The sequence below is a fragment of the Streptopelia decaocto genome (assembly GCF_964273445.1).
Source record: "Streptopelia decaocto genome assembly, chromosome: 19".
Lineage (NCBI taxonomy): Eukaryota > Metazoa > Chordata > Aves > Columbiformes > Columbidae > Streptopelia > Streptopelia decaocto.
The window spans coordinates 4249321-4273553 of record NC_138674.1 but is presented as its reverse complement, the minus strand read 5'-3'; the positions used below and the strand labels follow the sequence as shown (position 1 = coordinate 4273553).

Here is a 24233-nt window from a genome sequence, read left to right as displayed (position 1 = left end):
GGGACCGGCCCCGGCACCCCTGAACACCCAGAGCCCGCCCCAAGTACCAGCGCACCCCCAGACACTGCCCTCTGCACCCCTGCCCCTGCTCCGTGCACTCCTGAACCCCCAGACCCTGCTCTGAGCACCCATGCACCCCCAGACCCTGCTCTGAGCACCCATGCACCCCCAGACCCTGATCCAAGCACCCCTAGGCTTTGCCCTCTGCACCGCCAGACCCTGCTCCAAGCACCAGTGCACCCCCGGACCCTGCCTTCTACACCCCTGAGCCCCAGACCCTGCTCCAGCTCTGCCCTCTGCATCCCCAGACCCTGTCCCGTGCACCCCTGAACCCCCAGACCCTGCTCCAAGCACCAGTGCACCCCCGGACCCTGCCTTCTGCATCCCTGAGCCCCCAGACCCTGCTCCAAGCACCAGTGCACCTTCAGACCCTGCCCTCTGCATCCCTAGGCCCTGCCCCGTGCACCCCTGCACCCCTAGACCCTGTCCCATGCACCCCTGAACCCCAAAACCTTGCTCCAAGCACCAGTGCACCCCCAGATCCTGCCCTCTGCCCCCTCAGACCCTGCCCCAACCACCCCCCAGCTCTGGCCCATGCACCCGTAGACCCTGGCCCATGCACCACTGCACCCTGTTCTCTGCAACGCTGCACCCCTGGATCCTGCCCCATGCACCCCTGCACCCCCAGACCCTGCCCCAAACACCAATGCACCCCCAGACCCTACCCATGCACCCCTGCACTGCCAGGCTCTGCACCCCTAGACCCTGGCCCATGCACCCATGCACCCCTGGACCCTGTTCTCTGCAACCCTGCACCCCTGGATCCTGCCCCATGCACCGTCAGCCTCTGCACCCCCAGACCCTTCCCCTTTGCAATAAGAAAACAAAGAAGGAGAATCCACAACATATACACACATGTACATACTTTTAATGCAGCGCTACCCAGCTGCTGGGATTCCTTCAAGGTCAAGTTGATGCCAAGACGTTTCTCTTCCCAACACGCATCAGTAGCTTCTCCCATCACTCTTTCCTCCAAACAGAAAAGGAAAACACAACCCTTTCCCTCCACCCCAAGATGGCAAATGACCCATCCTGCCCCCTGATATTTAGTAAGACAAAATAAACTGCAAAGATGCGAGAGACACCTTTAACCAAGCAGAGGAGCAAGAAGGAAAAACACCACAGGCCACATAAATAAAGTTCATCTTTATTTAACCAAATATAATTTATCAGTTAAGTTGACATCTGTCAATTCAGTTATAGGAGCTATAAATAATTAAGACCGTCTTCTTCCTTTAATAAAAAGAGTAAACCAGTATTTTTCATTTGCAGTCAGCTGTAGAGTAGGCATGCATTTGAGTGCAACTGGTGGGAAAAGTTTCTGACCATCGATATTCTTCAATTTTAAATCAGAGTCTTCCCTGACCTGTTCCCCACACACCTCAGACCGTATACGAACATCTGGACACCCCCAGCCCAGCAGCGACAGCTCTCGGCACCTCTGGCCTCCTCATTTTACAGGAGACTGAGCGGCAGATTCTTCATCTGGGGAATCTTTCCTTGGGGAACTAAATAGTGATGTGACACCTAAAAGACCAGGAGAGTTTCTCATGTATTTATATACATATATATGTTTAAAAGCTTAAGTGTTAATGGGAGGAAGTCTCAGATCTGTTCCTCAACGTTAGGCAGAGAAATGAGGTGAGCAGCAGAAAATACCCCAGAAGTCCCCAGGCAGAGACCTGGGTACAGGATGGGCTGAGGGTTGGGTTGTTGCTTTATTTTTGGGGGTTTTTTGAACAGTTTTGGCCAAACAAGCCGAGTCACGTCAGCGGGGTGGAGGGCATGAGATTCAGAGGTGGGGAAGGGGAAAGCGAGGCCGAACGTTAACGTTAGTGAGGGAGAAAGGGGAAAACAGTCTCAAAAATAGGTCACCTGCTCTTCTGAGGGTCTGAGCAAGAAACGAGGGCGAGATCCCCGCTCTGCCTCCCGAACATGACTGAGGCAGCAGAGCTCAGACACCCACACGAGCAGGGAGATTGTTCTGCAGCTTCAGAGAGGTCCTGAGACAGCAAGAGCCCAAGCGCCCGTTGGTTTGGACACGTCTGCTCTGCGGCTTTCCAGAACTGGTTGCCCACTCGCTAATCCTGACCTTCCTTTCCAACACGCTTGTCTCCGGATAAGGACCAGCTCTGCAAGCCAACCTCTGGGTTGGGACAATGCTTGATTCCAAACTTTGATCTTGACTTGGACAGGTGCCTTAGCTTTGTTTTCCAGGGGGAGGCAGGAGCTGTTCTAACAAATCACTCCTGCCCTAAAAATCAAACCTGTCTGCACTTGCGCAGGGCTTTGTAGAGCTCAGCTAGTTCTGGCCAGCACTGAACAAGATCCCCAGGGAGGTGTCACAGCCCCAAGCCTGTCAACATTAAGAATCAATTGGCCAACGTCCTCAGACACATGGTGTGAGTTTTGGGGTTGCCCTGTGCAGGGACAGGAGTTGAACTCTGGGTCCCTTCCAGCTCAGGACACTCTATGAGACCCCGAGCTCACCCGCTGTCCCTGTGCACACACGGAAACAGGGGTTTTGGCACAGAGGACCCATCTTTGCTGATCCCTCTCGTGTGCTTTGGAGCTTTGTAACCTCATCTGGGTGTTCCTGCTCCATGGGGGGATTGCACTGGATGAGCTTTCCAGTGCCTTTCCAACCCCTGACATTCTGGGATTCTGTGATTCCAAGAGCAAATACAAGAGCTGAGGAGACAGCAGGCACCCCACACTCTCATCCTTGAGGGGTGCTAGAAGGTGCCTGTTCGCTAAAATAAACCTGAACCTTAACTCCAGTATTTAAAACGCTTATGAAGCGAAAAAAGCAGCTGTAGTGACCGGGACAAGCTCCCTGTGCCATCTGACTGATCAGCATCTTCACTGTAACCTCGGTTCAAACCCAACTACTATGGAATTGCACTTGGTGATTGTCTTGTTACACTTATAATTTGTTTTTTTTTGTCCTTCCTAAAACTAGATTTACTTCCTGTACAAACTTGGCTTGAAATATAAACCACATAAAGTTCCCATTGAAAATAATGAGAATCCAGTATCAAAGATGAAGTCTCAAGAGAGACAGGGTCGGGGGGAGGAAGCCAGGGAGAGCAAGGGTGGGGGAAATGAAACACTGACAACAGAACAAGAGGACGAGGAGAGCCGTGATAAGCTAGTCGCCCACATCGGAGTCCCGGTCACCGATGTGCCAGAGGATGTAAAAGCTGAAAGCGAGAAGACCCGTTCCAAACAGGTCCCCCAGCGCTGTCAAGTACGGGATGCAGTAGTTGTCAGGGTCGAGGTCCCTGCTCCAGATCCAGTGCACCATCCAGTCGGCAACGTACAGCAGGATGACAACCTGGGAGGTGGGAAGGAAAGAGCTGCATCAGCCACAAATCCTGAGCTCTGCAAGCTCAGCCTAAGGACAGAGCTGGGGGTTGGTCAGGGCCACCGCTCCCCCAAGCAACAAAAACAGCACCAAGAGGAATTTGGGGAGTTTCAGAGGGCCCCTGGGCACCCAAATCCTTAACAGTCTCTGCTCGATCCTTCTTTAGCTTCACACGTAACCACCAAATTTAGGCTTAGAAAAATTCGGTGTAAATTTTACATCTCAGTTTTTAGATCTAAACAGAACAAGCTTGAAGAGATACAGGGCAAAGAGGGGAGCTGGAAGCACGCAAGATGCTTGGGAAGGGACAGCAGGGTCCGGCTTCCAGAAATAAAAGAGCAACTGCCCAGCAGCTGAAACCACCAGGGCGATGTTCTCCCCATCCACTTCAGTGCAGCGAGAGGCTCGTGTTAATATCTGAAGACAAGAAAGCCACACGGGGTGTCTCAAGCCTTAGGTCTGGGACAAGGATGTGAAGAGCCCATAGGCCTGTTGCTAACAGCCCTGGTGTCCCCGGGGCCGGGAGGGGACACAGCAGAGCCCGGGACGCAGCGGAGCCTGGGACGCAGCGGCCAGTACAGGGTGGTCCCTCCGGTGCTCTCTCTTCGCCCCATTCCAAGCACCCAAGCACCAGTTCACAACCTAAATTTAGCCCCTGGCTGACAGCTCGCTGCTCCGGCCCCTGATGGATGCTCTGACTCATTTCCTCACGCTGCCTTCGGTTGTCGGGCTTAGGGGACGCTGAAACCAGGCCCAAGCGGAGGGGGCAGCACAGCTGGGCTTAAATCAGGAGCCCCACGGCGCAGAGCAGGGCAGGACAGACCACACGAGCCACAGGGGCCCTGCAAATCCCCCAGCCCCTTTCCTTCAGCAGCAGTTTTAAAATTGCTAAAGCGCCTTTTATATGACAGATGAAGACACGAGAGGTAAACACTTCTGCTATCAGAGCGACTTAAAGTTTCAAAACTTGTCAAGAACGGCAGGTAAGAAAAACGGTGTGTACAGGTATCAAAGACGGAGGATTTATTCAGTTTGATACCAGCTCATTTGACAAATACAATCTACTTGGCGTAACTCTCCCTAGCGCACAAATCTCTTGCCTAGCGACAGGCTGTATCGCTGCACCCTCAAGCGGTGTATCTACAACTGAACTGGCTGGACAGGTCCCCAGTGCAGGTGACACCGCAGTGTCCCCTCATCCCGGAGGGTCCCCAGCCCCCGGCAGGGCTCCCACTTACCTGGAGAAGCGCAGCCATCATGTAGAAAACTATGAAAATCAGGGTGAGCGTCGTGTGGCCGCCTTGCAAGGAGCTGATGGTGTAAAGGAAGATCAAGTGCCCAGGCACCACCAGAAGCAAGAGCACGCGAGCGGAGCGAGAATTCACATCTGCAAGGAAACCCAGACAGAGCTCAGGCTTCAGGTGGACTCGAACACACAGGACTCTGCAGCTTCCCCGGGGGAGAAGGCGGCACAACGGCGGTTAAAGCACAAGCAGGGACCAGCACATCGGACCCTCATCCTCGCAGCAGGTTTAGGCTGGTTCAATGCCCTGAATGGTGCCCCAGCTGTCAGGATGCCCAAAGACTCCTTGCACCAGCTTGGTAGGAAAGTTTAGTTCTGTCTCCGGAGCAAAAGCTGTTCCAGCTGCCAGAAGGACTCGTGTCTCACATCTGACAGCGCAGAGCTAAGAATTCCCTGTCAACACCGAATTTCCTCAGAGCTCTGTCTGCTCCTTGGCGGGCGAGCTGCTTTCCAACAGGCCACCACATCAGAGACCTCTCGCCGCTCTTCGGGGACACCCTTGGCCCAAAGGCTGCAGCCTCTTTAGAAGCCTGGACACTAATGATCTCTGTGCTGAAGGGCACGTTTGGGCTGTGCTCTGCCACAGTATCACAGTATGTTTGGGATTGGAAGGGACCTCAAAAGCTCATCCAGTGCAATCCCCCCATGGAGCAGGAACACCCAGATGAGGTTACACAGGAAGGTGTCCAGGCGGGTTGGAATGTCTGCAGAGAAGGAGACTCCACAACCCCCTGGGCAGCCTGGGCCAGGCTCTGCCACCCTCACCGGGAACAAGTTTCTTCTCAAATTTAAGTGGAACCTCGTGTTCCAGCTTGATCCCATTACCCCTTGTCCTATCATTGTTTGCCACCGAGAAGAGCCTGGCTCCGTCCTCGTGGCACTCACCCTTTAAATATTTATAAGCATTAATAAGGTCACCCCTCAGTCTCCTCCAAACTAAAGAGCCCCAGCTCCCTCAGCCTTTCTTCATAAGGGAGATGCTCCACTCCCTTCAGCATCTTTGTTGCCCTACGCTGGACTCTCTCCAGCAGTTCCCTGTCCTGCTGGAACTGAGGGGCCCAGAACTGGACACAATATTCCAGATGGGGTCTCACCAGGGCAGAGTAGAGGGGCAGGAGAACCTCTCTGACCTACTGACCACCCCCACGACTGTCACAAATAACTGAGCTGCCAGGAAGCCTCCAGAAGTGAGATGCTTTCTGCAGCTGCGATGCTTTCTCTAGCTGCAAAGCTTTCCAGAAATGCAAAGCTTTCTGCAGCTCTGTAAGCCCAGCAGAGCTGCAACGCTCCAGCAGCCCCAAGGTGGCTCTCACGTGTTTTGAAAAGGTGGAGAGAGTAGAGGATCTACAGTATACACAGTCAGGACATGGGACTTGAGGGCTGCGTCCTCCCGCACGGCAGCTTTGCAAAAGGTCTGAGCGTCTCTAGAGGGCAGAGCAGACCAGAGGACGGGCCGCACCGTGAGCTCGCAGCTCGGAGCAGAATCAGCCACCATTTCCCACGCCAGCGCTGCCACCGACAAGTTTAACCAGCCATGGACAAGCTGAACCAGCAAATGCCGCTGGCACGAGTCAATACGCTAATATTTCAACACCCAGCTTAGATACCTGAGCCGAAGAAGGTGCTGCAAGGGCTGGGGCACTTGCGAGGGGCTGTTTCGGAGCTCTCTCCAGGCATCCCGCTCATGTGCAGGTACGTGGAGATGCGACTCGCCTGCACCGCCACCAGGTTGCCACCCACACCTGCAGATACGGAGAGAAGCAGGAAAATGACGCCTCCAACTCTCCAAAGAGCCGTTTCCAACAGCCGGCGGATCTGGAGCTGCCAGCTGCCGGAATAATGTGGGACAGTCTATTTTTGACCCGAATTCCACTTTTGCAGGATGTAAAGAGCTGAGACAAAGCACAGTGTTCTACAGCTTCCCCTTAGTAAAACAGATGCGGTTCCATTACTGCCGCTTTGACGGGAAGAAATGTGTGAAACTGAAAAATGACAAGTCAGCCACCAAAACAGACACAGGAAGTTATTTCTATTATACAGAATATATCCAGATAGAATGTATCTATAGTTTTTATACGGAACATATCTATAGTTTTTATAGAGAATATATCTAGATAGAATGTATCTATAGTTTTTATACGGAACATATCTATAGTTTTTATAGAGAATATATCTAGATAGAATGTATCTATAGTTTTTATACGGAACATATCTATAGTTTTTATAGAGAATATATCTAGATAGAATGTATCTATAGTTTTTATACGGAACATATCTATAGTTTTTATAGAGAATATATCTAGATAGAATGTATCTATAGTTTTTATACGGAACATATCTATAGTTTTTATAGAGAATATATCTAGATAGAATGTATCTATAGTTTTTATACGGAACATATCTATAGTTTTTATAGAGAATATATCTAGATAGAATATATCTATAGTTTTTATACAGAACATATCTATAGTTTTTATATAGAATATATCTAGATAGAATATATCTATAGTTTTTATACAGAAAATATCTATAGTTTTTATATAGAATATATCTATAGTTTTTATACAGAAAATATCTATAGTTTTTATACAGAATATATCTATTATTATTGCATGAAGCACAATGCAACTGTGGAACCCACTAGTGCAGGATGCACTGGCGCAGAATTAGCTCTGTTATTGCAAAAAGTAATGAATATAAGAGTTTCCTTGGTTCACTAGGCAAAAGGGAGGACAAAGCTTTATATTTCCTGAGTCTTGAGTTGCAAATCCAAATCTTTATGTCACCAGGTGGCACAAGGCACATATTTTGGAAGATGGGGGTGTCTCACCAGCCAGGAGGAATCAGGAAATGAAGAGTTTTTGTTGGGTCCCTGGAAAACGTGTCGTTTAGACAACGGCCTCCCGGGCCACGCTGTGGAAAGCTTGGGTCTAACCACCCAATCCAAAGGAAATTAATTATTCTCTTTAATCTGCCCAAAATAGGCACACAGGGCGACTTCACCCTCTGCCAAGAGTCTCCAAGAGCTGCAAAGCCAGAGCGGAAAGGAACTCACCGTTAATAACTGGCGTGAAGACGGCCATCCCAGCAAAATTTGGATTCGTGACCATTTTGTCCAAAATTAAGCCCCCGATACTGCAGAAGGAAGATTGAAGAGGTCAGTGCTGAAAGCTCAGAGCACTGGGGGTTCCCTCTGCTGCAGCATGTGCACCCGAGGGTGACACAGACACCTATTGGCACACACCTATGGTTGTTGCACGTGATTTCAAGCCTCAACATGTGATAGCAGAAGACAGCTTTAGCAGGGTCTGTTCTCATCGCTGCCAAAAAACATCAAAGACTAAATCCCCTAAGGTATGGTTTGCGGCAACGCAGTAATCAAAAGCAATCCTGCCCTTCGGAGGGCAGAGAGGGCTCCTGTGCAGAACACTGCTAAACAGGATCTGTGTTCACTCCACGGCCAAGCCAGAATCTCCCTGTGCAGCAGCTGGGACTTTGCTGGACTCCAGCAGGCAGGTGCTTAATCACTCCTGTGCCTCAGGACATAGAAAACACAAAATAACCCCCCATTTACTGGCAGTCTGGGACTGTGGAAGCCGACGTTTGGTCCTGTGTTGTTCCAGAATCTCCCAAGGGCTAAGAGGTTGAAAGGGCTGGGGGAAAGGGTTTGTTGTGTGTCTGTGTTTGGGGAAGAGGGATTGAATTCCCCCGTGCCTCCCTACCTGCTAATTCCCATGGCCATAACGACCGGGTGCCAGCCAGAGTACAGCACCTCCCGGGTCGCTTCGTTCCTCTTGGTGATGACGACCCAGATGGGCAGCACAGCTGCGAAGCAGACGCACACCAAAGGATTCACGTAGGTTTTGATGTCTGAGGGGGAAATAAGCAGAAACAAGAGATAAAGGACACGTTCCCGCTGCGGGGAGGTGAGGTGCTATGTCACCTGAGCTCATCAAACCTGTCTGCACACTGCTGTCACCCTCCGGAGCCAGAAACTCCAGCAAACCAGAGCGGGCCACCCTCAAATCTGCAGGACACAGCATTTCCTTCTCTTGGTGTACTCACAAAAGCTTTATCGACAGATCCAAGTGAGATCTCTTCAGTTTCTAACTGCTCATTCCCACTTCCCGCTCTTGGGCAAGACCTCCCAGTGCTGCTTCACCTTTGGCTGAACCTGGCTGAGTCACGTCCCCGCGTCCCGGCTGCCGGGAAGGAAGGTGGAGGGGAGGAGGAGGAAATCCAGAGCCCTACAGCTGCAGCTCTGCCCTCAGCATCCCCAGCTGGTGCTGACAGCACCAACGGTTAAATCCACAGCTGCCTTTTCCCGCTGCTTTAGCCACAGTCAAGCCCCTGGCACTTGGAAGGGAGACAATCTCCCCCTTGTCACTTTACCTGGTGAGAAGGAAGCATGTGGATCACTGACAAGACTGTCTGCAGCTACAAGGCAGTAAGAAGGTCCGTTTGCTCCCCTTATCAGTTCTGACTAGGTCACACTAACTGAGGAAGCTTCCAGGCCGGGCATCCTATACACCCCAGAACAGGACGGGTAAAGGAAGAGGGTGAAATGAGAGGGGGACGCAGCAGCACGTGGAAGGACCAGGCAGAGACAAAGGCCTCTTGTTGCTCCTCACCCATCTCGTTGTACAAGCCCCAGCTGATTCCTGAAAGCAGAGCCAGGGTGACGAGATCCCCCAGGCTGGCAGCGATTGGCGTGGAGACGTTATCGGGGTTGATCCCCATCTTCCTGGATCCGACGATGACCCCGATCATAATCAAGCCTACAAAAAGAGGAGGAAAACAGGATGAGGCCAAGGGGAGCCCAGAACTTCAGGAAGAATCATTGGATCATTTCAGTTGGAAGAGCCCCTCAGGATCATCGAGTCCAACCATAACCCAACTCTAGCGCTAACACATGTCCCCAAGAACCTCATCTAAACACCTTTTAAACCCCTCCAGGGATGGTGACTCCAGCACTGCCGTGGGCAACCTGTTCCAATGCCCCACAGCCCTTTGGGCAAGAATTTTCTCCTAATATCCAAGCTAAACCTCTCCTGGTGCAACTTGAGGCCTGGAGGGTGCGCAGGGTCTGTTTCTCACCCAGAACAAGGGAAGCGATGAACGCAGTAGCCACACTGCTGGCACAAAGCAGGATAGCATGGACAACGTTGAAGTGCCCGTTCGAGATCCAACCGAATACCACAGCTGTGATTGCGGCCAGGAAGCCAACCACAGTAGCCTGAACCTGAAAATAAAAACCAGTTGGTTACCAAGAGAGAGCAAAATGGTCACTTGTCACAGTTGGGCTTGCACCAACTACCAACATTTCTTTCACATTTCCTTACCTGTATCAGAGCCATGTTCCCCGTTATCATCCTCCAGAGGTCTTTGGGTGTATCCATTTGGCCAATATTAGCCTGCAAGAGGACACCACATCGTCATTAAAAACTGATAGTGTTTTGCACTTGCTGACAGTCAAACTCCTGCAAGTTTGTACCAGGAGTAGGAAAGAGTAATGACCTCAAATCCTTAGCTCTTAGAGGAAAGCAATTCAGTAGAAAAGGTGTGTCTGTGTGTCCAGCTGGGGCACAGCTCTGCGGTAACAGAACCCCAGAGTGTCAGGGGTTGGAAGGGCCCTGGAAAGCTCATCCAGTGCAATCCCCCCATGGAGCAGGAACACCCAGATGAGGTTACACAGGAAGGTGTCCAGGCGGGTTGGAATGTCTGCACAGAAGGAGACTCCACAACCCCCCTGGGCAGCCTGGGCCAGGCTCTGCCACCCTCACCGGGAACAAGTTTCTTCTCAGATTTAAGTGGAACCTCCTGTGTTCCAGTTTGCACCCATTGCCCCTTGTCCTGTCACTGGTTGTCACCGAGAAGAGCCTGGCTCCATCCTCCTGACACTCACCCGTTAGATATCTGTAAACATGAATGAGTCCCCCCTCAGTGTCCTCTTGTCCAGCTCCAGAGCCCCAGCTCCCTCAGCCTTTCCTCACACGGGAGATGCTCCACTCCCTCCAGCATCTTGGTGGCTGCGCTGGACTCTCTGCAGCAGTTCCCTGTCCTGCTGGAACTGAGAGGCCACAACTGGACACAAGATTCCAGGTGTGGTCTCCCCAGGGCAGAGCAGAGGGGCAGGAGAACCTCTCTGACCTACTGACCACCCCCTTCTAACCCACCCCAGGTCCCATTGGCTTCCTGGCCACAAGGGCCCAGTGCTGGCTCATGGTCACCCTGCTGTCCCCAGGACCCCCAGGTCCCTTTCCCCTACGCTGCTCTCTAATAGGTCATTCCCCAACTTATACTGGACCCTGGGGTTGTTCCTGCCCAGATACAAGACTCTACACTTGCCCTTGTTACATTTAATTAAATTTCTCTGTGCCCAGCTCTCCAGCCTGTCCAGGTCTCTGACGGCAGCACAGCTTCCAGTGTCAGCCACTCTGTGACCATCACTCAGGCCTTACACCTCAGGGAACTAAAGCACCTCTGGCAAGTTACTCCGGTCTTGCACTCCAGAACACCGAAGCCGGTGCCAGTTTTAGCTTCAGCACCTTCTCCTTCCCAGCCCCATGAACAGGCCGACATTCTCCTACGAACCAGACCCGCTACAGAAGGGGTTTTGAAGGGAGCGCAAAGAGGAACCGACATCAACGGACCGTCTGATGAAAACCTTGCAAAAGCCACGAGATGCACTTTGTCCCCGCGCGGCGGAGTCACGCACCCCTGCTCATTCACCCGCTGTATTCACCCCACTGGTGGCTGAGCCCAGCCTGGCTCAGGCCCAGCTGGGTCACGCTGCCCCTCGGGAGGGAAACGGGGTGCACGGGCTCCCGGGTCAGCTCCCCGTGCGCCCCGCTCCGTACGGACCAAGGCCAGGGCAGCATGGTGGGGAAAGTTGGCAGCAAAACCAGCTGTTTCGGTTAAAAGCTGAGTAAACAAGGCTAATGCCACGTGGAGACCTACCGAGGAGCGGGAAGCGGCGGCACACGGGTCAGCCGGCACCGCCACGGGAGATGCTGATCACGCTAACCAGAACAGCTGGAAAGTTGCTTTAATTCTTTGGCGTACGGTCCAAAATAACCCCACAGAATAACCCAGCAGAATCACTGCAGGTTGCTGGTTATTGCAGAGCACAGGGGTTCTGCGCTTCCCTACCACCTTCTAGGTCATGAAAGAATGGACGGGTAGAGGGTATAAGCTTATATCCAATCTATCACAACACGAAGAGGAAACAAGTTTGTCGCTATGAAAGCGTAAGGGAGCGATGCGAAGCGGTAAATGCGTGTTGGAGTTACTGGCTGACAGGGTGAAACTCAAACTTGTGCTCAACAAGACAGCAGCAGTTTGTGCCTCTCAGGTTTCCTTGCTGGGGTGATCAACTAATCCTCCTGCTCCCCTTGAGAGAACTATCAGCTCATTTCAACCAGCACAGAGACGCGTCTGTCTCTGGAGTGAATTGATTCCAGTCGGTTTAGTGGAAAGGAGGAAAGACTAGAGAAAAATCAACAAATTGACTGGAGTAGCACTGAGCGCACCCAGCACAGGGATTTGAGCTCTATATGAAGCCTGACCTTAACATTCCAGCCACACAGCAATTAGGTTGGGATTAACATAACCTAGCTGTAGTCACTGGCAACGGGATTTTAATCCTTTAACTAATGGGAGAGTTTGGCTGCTTAATTGTGAAAGGAATTTCTGAGGTGCCTTAATGCAGCCCTAATTAGAAACCCATGGTCTGCAGCGATCCAGGGGGAGCGCCCCCCGCAAATCTGCCCGTGGGTCCCTGTGCCGATGGAAGAGCAGGGCAGGGGGAAAACCAAGAGGGATAAACCCTGTCCCACCACGCAGAGCTATGAGGACACCAGCTGCGCCAGCTCCTGCTGCAGCCACCGATGAACACGGGACAGTTCTGCATTCCTGCGGCTTTCTACACAGCAGCGTCTCTCTGCCAAGCTGCCCCAGTGCTGCCCCATTCCAGCCCCATAAGGGAAGAGGACGGAGAAAACGGAGGCCATAGAAACACCAGCCAGTACAAGCTGGCCAAGGCCGAGCGGGAGAACAGCCCGTGTACGGGACAGCGAGGATCCCGACATGCTCCAAACAATGGAGAGCGAATAAAACAAAGGGATTTGTTTCCCAGAATGGAGGGGCAAACAAAGCTCAGCCTCTTGGCGTGTCCCTGCCAGCCCTGGCGCTGGAGCACAGCTGGAGCAGGGGCAGCACGAAGCTTCCCAGCAGCTTTGTCCCCCCCCAGCAGCACAGGGACACAGCCCCAGCCCAGCGCTGGCCCCGTAAGGCTGGCACAGCCGTTCTCCAGGCAGCTCAGTGCTCGGCTCCTTCAGAGACTGAAGAGCGAGGGCTGGATCTGATAATGCCGTGGTCGGCAGGAATGGGCAGGCAGGGGCTGGCAAGCGGAGGCCAAGCCAAGGGCCAGACCAGGGAAACGCCGTTTGCCTTCCCGCTCCCCAGGGACAACCGCAGGCTCTCGGAATGTGACACTCGTGTGCCGCAGGTTCAGCGGGTGAGAGGGAGGGGACAGGAGGGGCTGCAGGTGACAAAGGCTGGACGAGCAGCTCGGAACATTGGCTCTGCTGCCATCCAGGAACACACCCACAACCTCAGGGGCCAACAAGAAACTACTGAGGAGCAGAGAGTCACAGCCGGCATCACCTCATTGCTCAGGATGGAGGAACGAGAGCAGACCCAGGAGAGCGGACAGAATCACAGAATCCCAGAATGTCAGGGGTTGGAAGGGCCCTGGAAAGCTCATCCAGTGCAATCCCTCCATGGAGCAGGAACACCCAGATGAGGTTACACAGGAAGGTGTCCAGGCGGGTTGGAATGTCTGCAGAGAAGGAGACTCCACAACCCCCCTGGGCAGCCTGGGCCAGGCTCTGCCACCCTCACCGGGAACAAGTTTCTTCTCACATTTAAGTGGAACCTCTTGTGTTCCAGTTTGCACCCATTGCCCCTTGTCCTATCACTGGTTGTCATCGAGAAGAGCCTGGCTCCATCCTCCTGACACTCCCCCTTTCCATCTTGATCCCCATGAACGAGTCCCCCCTCAGTGTCCTCTTGTCCAGCTCCAGAGCCCCAGCTCCCTCAGCCTTTCCTCACACGGGAGATGCTCCACTCCCTTCAGCACCTTTGTTGCCCTAAATTGCAGGTGGTGGATCCTTCTGGGGATACACAGAGACCTTTTCAACACTCTCCTTTCTCCTGCAGTGACCAGCACGGTGATGCTGTGCGGAAGGCGGATGCTCAGAAGCAGCTCTGCCAGCCATGGTTGCTGGACCGCCCAGGCGTTCTCCATCCCTGCATCCCAGCGAGCACCTTCTGAGCAGCTGCCGCAGGCCCATCAGCTCCCCTGCGCTGCCAAGGCTCTTGCTGCAAGGGCTCTTCTCCCAGCAATTCACAGCACGGAGCTAAAAGCTCGGCAGCAGGCAGCTGACACCTTGCAGATCTAAGATTCAAAGCTACGTGTACGCCCATTGTGGGAAACAGAGAAACATCAGGCAGTCACTTGCTGTCACGCTCAAGCAGAAGATGTTCTGCAGAAGGATGGAGTATTATTGTCCGTGCTAGAGAGGGTGTCGGCCTTTCCGCAGCCGCGCTCAGCTTCGGAGACAGACTGCTGTGTTATAGAAACATTTAAACACAAAGCAACTCATTTACAGCTGGACTAACCCAGCACTGAGGAGCGAGCAGAGCCTGCCCCCATCCCTCACAGGGCGCTCACTGTTCCGCGGGGACCGCACTGAATTCAAGCACGAGAAATGCCTAGCCGTGCCTCTCCATCAACCTCAAGAGGCTGTCAATCCACCTTCCAGCTCTCCCTGCAACCTCCCCTGCGTTTTACCCTTCGCCGTACAATTCTCATCTCCTGGCCCTCCTAAGCCCGGCTTGTTTTAGCCTGTGCTCAACTTCCTCGTGAAGAAAATCAGATGGAAGCACCTCAGATATTAAAGCGCACCGTGTCTCCAGGCCCACGAGCAGCCACGACGAGGAAGAAAACTGTCAGCAGAGCTTCAGGACTATTGAACCTGCAAACCTGATGGGTCCGGTGGGACTCCCTCCCGACTCCCTGGATACTCACAGCTGTCGACAGGCGAGATGCCAGAGTCATCTCCAGGTTCCCCTTCAGGCCCAGCAACGCAGGTACTAAGATAAATATCTCGGTCACGTATTTGAAGACGTCCCAGTGCTGCAAGATTAAAAGAAACAAGACCATTAAGGAATAAAGAAACCTTTGCTTTGGACTGAGCATCTTACTTATCACTTGCTTTGCATCCCAGCACCGCCCTGAGCAGACAACTCGGTTCCTTCTGCTGCCACACTCTGAATTTGGCAGCAATTTTACTGTTTCTAACATTCATGTAGTAGCGACAACATGTTCCTGCTAAGCTTAAAAAACAGATCTCAGCCTGCAACTTCCAGTTGAAAATCCCCCGAAGATTAACCACTGGCAGAATGTTTATGCACGCAGAGGCCAAAATAGGGAAAGATGAAGAGACTTTGCCCAATACTTGCAGTTTTTGGCAGAACCGAGTACTGGAGTTTGGTTGGTCTCGGCTGAGAGCCATTCCCTACATGTGTCTCTTACAAAGCCATTTCAGAGCAGGGTATTGGTGCTCCTGACCCTGCCAGCTCCACAAAACAGCCCCCATGGCCTCCACCCTCCCTTCCTCACCTGGCACCTTCATTACTCAGGTATTTACTAATTACTCTGGCTCCAGAGGCGAGTCAGCCCCCTTGGGCATGAGGCAGAAGAGGCAGCTGTGGTTATTTAGGAAAAAAGACAAAGAGTAATTGCAGGGTAAGCAGCCTTAAGTGAGAGCAACTGGCTCCTGTGAAAACACAAAACCACCCCAAAACACTCACAACCGTATTTTAAAATAAAGCCCTGCAAGCTACACAAACATCATGGCCCCGTTTCTTCTTTTCCATGGCCCCACTTCTTATTTTCATGAGTGCTTTGCAAGCAGCATCCAAAATAGCCCCCGCTACACACCCTGCCCTACTCCGTAAAGGACACGGGCACGGCTGGAATCCTGTTCTCACAAGCTGAAGGTGTTGACAGTCACGGCTCTTGCACTCTTCTTGGTGCAAACGTTACCTGCACCAGGCGCCACCTCCCGCAGCGTCAGACCGCCAGGATCAGTAGCCAACAGGACAGGTATTTCTTCCTAGAGCAAGAAACTATGGGCCAACACCTAACAGCAAACACAAGCTGCTCTACCTGCATGACTAATCCCTTCCCGTGGGGCAGCACTTCAGGTATTTCTGTTTGTTTTTCCAGCCTTGGTGCTGCTCGCCTGCAGCAGCGCACCGACACATTCCACGCTCCCGCCGGCTCCTTCCGACACCGCTCACTTGAGAAACCATTGGGGAGAAAACGGCGCTCGCAGGGCTGCTGGAGATGGGTGAACTGGGGCCATTTTGCCTCTGTTTCGCAGTTGATAAAATCCCAGCTTGGTAGGACAAGCTCCCCGTGCTCTGCGGGTGCCAAGGATCCCCGGTTTCCAGACTGTCCTGATGGGACAAACATCCCTCTCCCAGCCGCAGCACCTGAGGATGAGGATGGAGCCAGGCTCTTCTCGGTGACAACCAGTGACAGGACAAGGGGTAATGGGTACAAACTGGAACACAGGAGGTTCCACTTAAATCTGAGAAGAAACTTGTTCCTGGTGAGGGTGGCAGAGCCTGGCCCAGGCTGCCCAGGGGGGTTGTGGAGTCTCCTTCTGTGCAGACATTCCAACCCGCCTGGACACCTTCCTGTGTAACCTCATCTGGGTGTTCCTGCTCCATGGGGGGATTGCACTGGATGAGCTTTCCAGGGCCCTTCCAACCCCTCACATTCTAGGATTCTGTGAAACCACCGTGTCCCCGCAGCCCCCGCTCCAGCCACCCCAAGACTCAGGAGCCCTTTTCACACGGGTGCTCGGGAAGGGACAACGCGAGCAGAGGGACATCCCAGCTCACTGTTCACTGCTGGGCAGGAGACAGAACCCGTCGCAAACACTTCACCCAACACAGCGGCACATCAGCCTGCGCTTCCTTTAAGGTCACATCCAGCAACAGGCGAGCTCAGCTCTCCTTGGTCTATTTTTAGGCAGGCATTACGATTATTTATCTCCTTGTTGTCCGTCTGAATCCTTCGCCATGGCTTCCCTCTAGTACCTCGGGCTCGATCAGCAAGCAACGCGCTCCCGCTTCCCCACGGGACGCGCTGGGTGTCAGCAGCATCGCTTCACGAAAGGAACGTCAGCATTACTCAGTCCACGGGCTGGAAGTTGCTGCGCAAAAGTTTCCTGGCTCGTTCTGCCTCCAGAGACCACGGGGGCAGGACCAGGCAACAGCTCCGTGCAAGCTCCCTCACCTTTTCCCAACCCTGGCTTTGTAAATTCACCTTTAAAGGCGGCTGCGCTGCAAACCGGTGCCAGCAGCTGGAACCCTGAGCAAGACAGGGGTGTTCCCCGAGAAAGGAAAAATAAAAGCCATCTTCAGGGAATGAAAACAAGGAGGTTTCTGCAGACGTCAGCAGCTTGCTCGCTGCAAAGGGCAGGACCCGTGGGGTCCTGCCAGCTTTCTTAATATAAGATGTTATACAACACTGGCCTACGGGCATTCAGCACATCTCGGGGCCTCCCCGGCTCCTGCGGAGAACAAAGCTCCCCCCAGAGATGGGGGTCCAAGGGGAGAACCAGAGTGTTTGCGGGAGACAAAAAAGGGCAACAAAAGAGGAAATATAAATTGAAGTTCAGGACATCGAGCTGTTAAAGCCCCTTTACCCCTGTAACAGAAATACGCTGGTTTTCCACCGGGCCTGTGGTCCCTCTGAACACAGATCTACCCCCACACCAGAGCCACGGAGCTGGGACAGAGATCAGACCCCGGCCCGATGGAGCTTCTGGAAGAAACACCAAACCCCAGGTGCGTTTTGCAGTTTCCTCCAGGCTCGCTGCCTTTCGGGAGCTTTGCCCTCGCACACAACAGGCATTTCCCAGGTAACAGCTGCGGCTCAGCCTCTGTCCTTCTCAGTCACCGCGTGTGATTGAAGGCTGATGAGCGACGGCGCGATCCGATCGCAGCGGACGGTGACTCACGGCGGCTCGGAGGGGAGGGATGCGCTGCAGGTCGGGGCTGGGACGGCCTTGGTGTGGCTGCTTCGCTTCTCCCTCCGAAACACCACGGAACAAGCGGCCCCGACAGCAGAGCTACAGCTCAGAGCCGCCCCGGGGTGCTGTCGAGAAACGAGCAGAATCCCTCCTCCACACAAAACACCATCCATCCCATCCAAAGAACCGCCAGGGAGCTGACAAATCTGGAAAACAACAACTGGGGCTCTGCTGGGAGAGGGGACTGTGCCAATAGTCGGCTGCTGGACACATCGCCTGGCGCAAAGGTCTCGCCGATCTCCATGGGAGCAGAGGCAAATTCTCCTTCCAAGAAGCAAATCCATCAGGACGCATTAACAGGACAGCACGGCCAAAGGCCAAGGCTGCTTGTTTTCACAGTGGGGTGACCAATTAACAGCTGGATGATCAGTCCGTTCACCCAAAACGGAGGAAATTGAGCGTACGGAGCTCTCCGTCCATCGCGAACCGCGGCCGCGCCAGCCGCCCACTCCACGTGCTCCCGTCCTTCCGTCCACGGCTCCGAGGCTCTGGGAAGCCGGTTATCAGGATCAGCTCCCCAGACCGCACATTCCCATCCCACTTCTCCACCCCAAGGCGTTTAGATGCCTCATTTAATTGCAAGGCTTAAGGGAGTTAGAGGAGCTGGCAGGACAAGCTGTGGAGCCACACGCCGAGCCGCTGAGGGACAGAGGAGCTATGCAGCTTTATTTCTAACTATCATAAAAATAAAAGGTAGAATACAGCAGCACGCCACAGCATTCACCCCGGCCAGAAGGGCTGCTCCTTCTCCAGGAAGGACTTTAGGCTGGGTTCAAATCACAGGCTCTGGGAAATTCCCAGAAGAGCCACACATGGGTTTACAGAGACATTGCAAAGGGAAACGCATTTAAAACGGCTTTAAGAAAAATTATTCCGGTAAATCTCCCCTGGATTAATGCAGCACAGGCAGCCTTTCCTGTTTTGAGTCACTTCACAGCTATCTCGAGAGGCTGCATCAAGTGAGACCGCGGTGATGACCGGCACGCAAAGGCATGTGGGGAAATTGCATCAGGGACGAGAAAGGGGAGAAATGTTTGCTTGACCACCCACAGATACAAAACACGTGTGAGTTACGGGCACACAGCTCGACGAGTGACTGGCATTTGAGTCTTTCTATGCCAATACTGAAAGGGCTTGTTTATCGCACTTAAGCAAACAGAGGAGCTTCAAGCGGAGCATTTTTGGTTGACCGCAGCTCCAAAAGGGCCGCCTCCTCCATCCAAATAGCTTCATAAACCTCCGCTACACAGATGATTGGGTTTTGTGCCTCGGTCACCGTTTTGGGCTGAGCATCGAGACAACAGCAGCTGATCTGCTGCCTGAAATCCTGCACTAGAGCTGCGGTCACATTTATCACCTAAAACCGAAGTGAGACACACAGCCATTGGGTTCTTATCGTGACATTTGTCACAGAGACCCAATGACATATCCTGTCTGGTAACACAGTTTTCACCCAGAGTAACAGGCGGCTCCCTGTCTGGCCTTTCCTAAGGCTCGGGAGGAACCACCGACTCAGCCCAGTCGCTCTTGGCCACTTCAACAGTGTGAAAATGCAGCACAAGGGTCACTCGGCCGGGCTTCAAGCTCTGGAATGAGCCACCACGCCAGTGTCCCGCACACAGCGCGTCAGGAGCATCGTTGGGTTCAAACTGGAACACAAGAGGTTCCACTTAAATTTGAGAAGAAACTTGTTCCCGGTGAGGGTGGCAGAGCCTGGCCCAGGCTGCCCAGGGGGTTGTGGAGTCTCCTTCTGTGCAGACATTCCAACCCGCCTGGACACCTTCCTGTGTAACCTCATCTGGGTGTTCCTGCTCCATAGGGGGATTGGACCGGATGAGTTTCGAGGTCCCTTCCAACCCCTCACATTCTGTGGTTCTGTTAACGCGGCCGGCGCGCTGGAACAGCACAGCAAACACCGGAGATGGAAAAGGGACACAGAAGCCACGGAATCAGTGATGGGAGCTGGGCTGTCTCCAGCCACCACCAGGGGAGCTTTATTTCAAGCTGTAATGCACGGAGGGGTCTTGGTCCCCAGGCAGGTGCTTTGTCCGCACGTGTCCCAGCCGCAGCCTCCTCCTCGGAGCCGGGCGCTGCGGCACAGCGCTGCCCGCAACCTCTCCCCCCCGCTCCAGACACCACTGAGGTCTCCCCCCATCTCCCTTTACCCCCAACAGCATTCAAGGTATCAGGTCTCATCTCCTCGCAGCTGCTATCTGCTGAACAAGCCTTGCCATTCGAGCCCCTCCTGGCTTGAGATCAAGCCCTGGTCTACATAAGCAGGATTCAAAGCCCAGAGCCACGCCAGGGAAGCGTCAGTCCTACCTGCACGATGTCCAGCACCATTCCAGCAGCAACTGTCCCAAAGCCTGCCAGCAGGAACGGAAAGAGGACCTGCAGCCCGATGGAAAAGGAGGTCTCCTTGAGTGGCGAGGCTGGCTCGGGACCTCGGTCTGTGCTGGTGTCATCGCTTTCGTTGCTCTGGCTGCCGTTTTCCAGCAGGGCGTCCTCTTCTCGCACTCCTTTCGCATTGGCATGAGACTCCAGCACCACCACTTCTACCCCGTTTCCATTAGGTCCCTGGAAATCTGGGGGCTCCAGCTGTCCCCGGTCCGGACTGGTGAGACAGTCCATGGGCACGATGGGCAGCACGGCCCCGTTGCCCTGGTGGGTCTCCTTCTGCTCTGCTTTGGAAGACATGCTGCAGAGCGGCTCTCCTGACCCTTGGCTTGGTGGACCTACAGCCAGCAGCTGTTCCAGAAGAGATCTTCTGCCAGGAGCTTGTACAAATGGCCTTTCCGGCATCTAGAGGCGACCTCTCCTACCCCCGCTCGCCTGCCTTTGAGTGCAGAGACTGCTCCTGCACCAGAGATCCCCATCAAGCAAAGTCCAGGAATGGAGGACACCGAGCACTGAGCAGGGAACACCGCAAGGACTGGGAGCTGCAGCAAATTCACTCTAGTTCTCCTCCTCTCCAACGCTGTTCGGCAGCCAAAGTCGTTGTCTTTGAGGTGTGGCGCTTTAGCGCATCTTTCTTCAGGTCTTTTTCCTGCTGTGATGGGGTAACCCAAGAGAAAAACAGATGAAGACCACTGAATAACACAGATGCTTGAATGGATGAGGAAGAAAAGAGTAGGTATGAGAAGTACTGGCTTTTAGAGATGATACAATCCAGAAAAGCTCTTCCTACTACCAGGGCTTGGTTGCTTTCTCCAGTGGCACCGTCCCTCTGCAGAATTTGAGCCTGAAGGCTCCTGGGGGGATTTGCTCCGTTTCGTGCTCCCTGCCAAAGCAGCCTGTGAGCTCCAAGAGTCACTGCCGCCCTCCTCCAGAAGAATTTCTCACCTTCCAGCACGAGGTGAAGGGAGTTCTTATTTAAAGTAACAGCAGGCTCCCCGTCGAGGTTACTCTCCGAGCTGAGCAGGCTGCAGGGTGGGAGCTGGCATCTGGACAGCTTCGCAGCCAACGGCACGCTCCGAGAACTCGTCTTTCACCTGAAATACGTGGGAGGAAAACGGATATTCTACTGGGTGTCGTGGCAGTCGGTATAACGGCTCATTCATCTGCGCGTTTCCCTCGCACGTACAGTGAATGCTGCGCTATCCCCTCGGCTCTAAACCTCCTTTCACAGCCCTTCGGGGGCTGTGCCAGGGGACCGGGGGGAAAGCAGCTCTCTGCCCCAAAAGCGAGCACCGGGAGGGACCCAACCCGCAATGCAGGGACACCCGGAGGCCAAACTCCGCACGGAGCCGGCGGCCGGCGCTCGGCCCGGGGCTCTGCCCGCTCCCCGGATGCCGCAGCGCTGGAGCTGCCGCAGAGCCCCGCGGAAGCGCTACCGGGCGAGCGCGGGGGGAGCGGGCGGCCCGCAGCCCCGTAGCCGCTCAAGCCACCACCCTCCGGAGCGGACCCAGAGGCCCCGGGGAAGGGCTGCCGCGGCCCGACCGCTGCCCCTGGACCCCAAGTGCCGCCGCCCCCCGGCGCTCCGCGCATCTCACCGCCACCGCCGCGGCCGCTCCGCTCCGCTCTGCCCGCCGCGCCGCGCCGGACCCGCTGCAGGTTGCCCCGCACCTCCCTGACATCACCGCCCGCCAATCGTGGCCCTGCCCAGCGCGCCGCGCCGCGTTCCCATTGGTCAGGCGTGTGTGGCGTCACACTTGGCCCCGCCCCTCTCCGCCGCGCTGCCCACGCAGGGTGGGGGAGGCGGAGGCCACGCCCCTCTCCGGCGGCGCGGGGGCGTGGCTTGCGGGTCACATGGCGCCGGCTCCACATGCAGCGAGCGGGGGCGGTTTATCATTTAATCCGCCTTGTTAATTAAGCACAGCTTGGGTGCATTTTCTGTCATTTTGGGGCCCAGGAGCAGCGACAGGGCGCGGGCGGTACATGCTGGCTTTCAGGCCTCTGCGCCAGACCCGCGGGCTTCTCCGCTGAAGTTCAGTTCAGCCAATATTCAGAACACTGTCATGTACTCGCTTTGCATCTTTGCACCAAACCCACCACAAACACACAAACCGCAGAGCTCAGTGCCCTATTGCCCTGTAGAATTCCTGAATGAAACCAGCTCTTCTGATTCATGTTTGGCTTTTACTTCCTCTTCTTTTTTTTTTGCACGACGGGAACTTGTGACCAGCTGTCATTTTTCCTTCCTGCCTTTCCTTTCCTTTCCTCCCAGGAAACACTCAGCAGTGAGTTATTAGCCGGGGCGATGACGTGATCCCCAGCCCCGTGCCTTGGAGACAGCTCTGGAGCCAATGGTGACAATGTGACACACGCGTGTGACAGCGCAGGAACTGCCCCCCCACCCCGTACACTGAGTCAAGTGGGGCCGGTGACTTCATTGCTTAAAATAAGGAAGCGAAGGGAGTTGTGGTCAATGGCAGCAGGAGATCCATTGTGATCGAGACCCCCACCTAAAGATGTGGGTCACGCTACTTAATTTCTTTCTGCTCATATTAAAAACTGAGCACCGGGAGCTTCCTTTCCTGAAATACCTGTAGGTTTGGAAGCAGAGCAGGATATCTAGTTATATAAAGCAGCATGGAGACAGCTCAGATAAACCCACTCAGGTCTTTTCTAACTTTCTCAGGCCCAAAAACCTTTGCAAATCGGTTTCTTTTAAGAAAGTGGAGTTTCTGGAGGAGATGAGCAGTATCACCGATACAGTAACTGGCAGAGCGCTGGGTTTTGTGCCCATCTGCTGCTACACAGCCTATTCAAACCTGGTATTTCAAGGGGTGATGAGCATTTACAGTCATTTAACTCATTCTCAGGACCTCCTGATGCGACACTGGGAAAGAGACACCAAGGAAAACTCGAGATACACAGAGATGATGCCTTAAGTAAACCCATAGCACAGGTCCACACTCAGGCTGGGAACGGAGCTCCAAATCCTGGCTCCAGCCCTTGCCTCTGTTTTCCTTTGTCCAAATAAACCTGCTCTGTCAGGCTTGCTTTCCACCTTCATCTTTCCTTCCTGGCTTGGAAAATCTCCCCTGGAGCAACCATTCCCCCCCCACCCTACTGAAAACAACCAAAACGCGCCCTTGTTGATGAGCAGCCCGGCCAGCTGCACGCTCAGGAAGGGGAAGCGCAGGGACAAAAAGCTGCCCGAGAAAACAGAAATAGATAAAATCCCCCCCAGCGACGCTGCCGCGCAGAGATCAGAAACGCCGGGGATGAAAGGGCAGGAAACGGGTTTCCAGTTGCGGGACAGCGGGTACCAAAGGCAACAAAATGCTTGGAAAGAGTTTACCATGGAGATACATGAGATGGTGGAACGTGGTGCCCACGTGTTTTACGGCAGCCACGTAGCTTTAGCACTACCCAGCTGGCCTGCTCTGGGCAAGCACTCAGGAGGCTACGATGGGTATGGGATGATTTCCCCCTTTTCACGGAAGAATCCAACCTTGAGAGAGGTTCTCCTGCCCCTCTGCTCTGCCCTGGGGAGACCACACCTGGAATCTTGTGTCCAGTTGTGGCCCCTCAGTTCCAGCAGGACAGGGAACTGCTGGAGAGAGTCCAGCGCAGCCACCAAGATGCTGCAGGGAGTGGAGCATCTCCCGTGTGAGGAAAGGCTGAGGGAGCTGGGGCTCTGGAGCTGGACAAGAGGACACTGAGGGGGGACTCATTCATGGGGATCAGTATGGAAAGGGGGAGTGTCAGGAGGATGGAGCCAGGCTCTTCTCGATGACAACCAGTGATGGGACAAGGGGCAATGGGTTCAAACTGGAACACAGGAGGTTCCACTTAAACTTGAGAAAAAACTTCTTCTCAGTGAGGGTGACAGAACACTGGCCCAGGCTGCCCAGGAGGTTGTGGAGTCTCCTTCTGTGCA

The 24233-nt window shown here is 54.0% G+C and overlaps 1 protein-coding gene across 3 annotated transcripts; it reads right to left on the bottom strand.

Moving 5' to 3' along the window:
• Window positions 1-1187: 1187 nt before the first annotated feature.
• SLC41A1 (solute carrier family 41 member 1) lies at window positions 1188-23217 on the bottom strand. 3 transcript variants are annotated; one of them, XM_082069022.1, is made up of 12 exons: window positions 21898-23217; window positions 21248-21396; window positions 20228-20954; window positions 14824-14931; window positions 10073-10144; window positions 9828-9972; window positions 9362-9508; window positions 8453-8600; window positions 7786-7865; window positions 6338-6472; window positions 4666-4814; window positions 1188-3397 (listed from the first exon to the last, which is right to left on the bottom strand). In XM_082069022.1, exons 3-12 carry the CDS (start codon window positions 20705-20707, stop codon window positions 3212-3214), a joined length of 1650 nt encoding a protein of 549 aa, XP_081925148.1. In that variant the 5' UTR covers window positions 20708-20954; window positions 21248-21396; window positions 21898-23217; the 3' UTR covers window positions 1188-3211. The 3 variants fall into 3 exon arrangements, with proteins under 3 accessions (XP_081925148.1, XP_081925146.1, XP_081925147.1); XM_082069020.1 differs by having other exon boundaries at window positions 20228-21396; XM_082069021.1 differs by having other exon boundaries at window positions 20228-21396; window positions 21904-23217.
• Between the last annotated feature and the right edge of the window lie 1016 nt (window positions 23218-24233).